This window comes from Rhinopithecus bieti, unplaced genomic scaffold, assembly GCF_001698545.2.
Source record: "Rhinopithecus bieti isolate Rb0 unplaced genomic scaffold, ASM169854v2 scaffold_23816, whole genome shotgun sequence".
NCBI lineage: Eukaryota > Metazoa > Chordata > Mammalia > Primates > Cercopithecidae > Rhinopithecus > Rhinopithecus bieti.
Window position 1 is genome coordinate 906,010 of NW_016811019.1, and position 1,692 is coordinate 907,701.

Sequence of the window (1,692 nt, forward strand, 5' to 3'; positions counted from 1 at the left end):
CCCCCCCCCCCCCCCCCCCCCACACACACACACCACAAAAAAAGCCTGCAATAGCAAAGCCATCAGAGGGCTTTAATCAGAGAGGAGATGGGATCTCATTATTTATTTGTGACTGAGTGGCTGTTGCCCAGGCTGAAGTGCAGTGGCGCCAATCTCAGCTCACTGCAATCTCTGCCTCTCAGGTTCAAGCGATTCTCTTGCCTCAGCCTCCTGAGTAGCTGGGATTACAGGCAGCCACTATGCCTGGCTAAGTTTTGTGTTTTTAGTAGAGATGGGGTTTCGTCATGTTGGGCAGGCTGGTCTTGAACTCCTGGGCTCAAGCGATCCACCTACCTCCACCTCCCAAAGTGCTGGGTTTATAGGGATGGGCCACCGTGCAATTTATGTTATTACAAGAGCACTGGCTGCTAGGTGGTGTGGATTGTAGGGAGCAAGGGCAGACACAGAGAAGCCACTTAGGAGGCACTCACTGATAGACAAGAATTGGAAAGAAGCATCAAAGATGACTCCTAAGTTTGCGGCCTGAGCCCCTTAGGGGACCAGCGATGCCATTTGCTAGGAGCTGGATTAGACGATGGGATAGCCATCAGGAGCTGTATGTAGACCATGCTAAGCTGAGACGCCTGCCAGGCACCCCTGGAGGGCTGTGGGCAGGCAGGCTACGGGTAAGTGAGCTACCGCCTCATTTACTCATAAACAACCTTGTGAAATTGGCAGGGATGTAGCATTTGACAGATGAGGAAAACAGGCTTGGAGAGATCATGTGATTTACTCAAGGTCACATAGAGGGGTAGGTGACAAAGGCAGGCTCAAGCCCAGGTCTCCTGACCTGCAGCTTACACACCCGTGCTGACTCAGTAAATGACGGCGGCTTCAGCAGGAAGCCCAGGGTAAGATGTCCAGAAGAACGTCCCCCTGGAAATGTTTAGAGGTAATGGTTTAAGATCTTTTTTCTCTTCTGTCTCACTTCCTCTTAGGATGACATGGGGGCAAAATAGGGCTGAGAGGTTGCTGGAAAGCGCTGAAGACATCACAGGGACTCAGGATGCTTACTGAAGTCATAGGGTGTGGGGACCTGTTTTGTGTCTGTTGGGAGAAGGGCTTACTTAGTTCCTGTGTCTCCTCCAGGACAGCAGAGCCAGTCGCCTCTCATTCTGTACGAAGGTGTGCTATGGCATTGGTGGGGTCCCCAACCAGATAGCCTCTAGCGCCACAGCCTTTTACCTGCAGCTCTTCCTGCTTGATATAGCACAGGTAAGTGTGGGCAGCAGCCCAGTCTCTGCTGGCATCTTCCTTGGGGTCTGGTCCTTCCACCCCCACCTCTGCTTCTGCTCCCACCATCCTTGTAGACATCGCTTCTGACTCAAGCTTAACAAAAAGCCAGAAGCTAAAGAGGGCAAGGTCCTCAAGGATGTTTACTACAGCCTGTTTGTAGTGGGAAAATGAGAAACAATGTGGATCCCCGACAATATAGAAGCAGTTGGCTAAGTGAACTGTACCACAGCCACATAATAGACCAAACCTGTCCAACCCACGGCGGGACGGTTTTGAGTGTGGTCCAACACAAATTTGTAAACTTTCTTAAAACATTATGAATTTTTTTGTGATTTTTTTTTTTTTTTTTTTCTCATTACCTATCATTAGTGTTAGTGTATTTTATGTGTTTATATGTGGCCCAAGACAATTCTTTTT

The 1,692-nt window shown here is 49.4% G+C and overlaps 1 protein-coding gene across 4 annotated transcripts in view; it reads left to right on the plus strand.

The window, feature by feature from the left end:
• The window catches only part of MFSD2B (MFSD2 lysolipid transporter B, sphingolipid), a 16,250-nt gene that overhangs the window by 2,881 nt on the left and 11,677 nt on the right, over positions 1 to 1,692 (plus strand). For 3 of the 4 annotated variants that reach the window (XM_017893344.1, XM_017893347.1, XM_017893345.1), the window contains exon 2: positions 1,129 to 1,254. In XM_017893344.1, the coding sequence (XP_017748833.1) occupies positions 1,129 to 1,254 (126 nt within the window). Of the gene's footprint in view, positions 1 to 740; positions 932 to 1,128; positions 1,255 to 1,692 lie in introns of those variants that run through there. The other variant, XM_017893346.1, reaches the window with a different exon arrangement.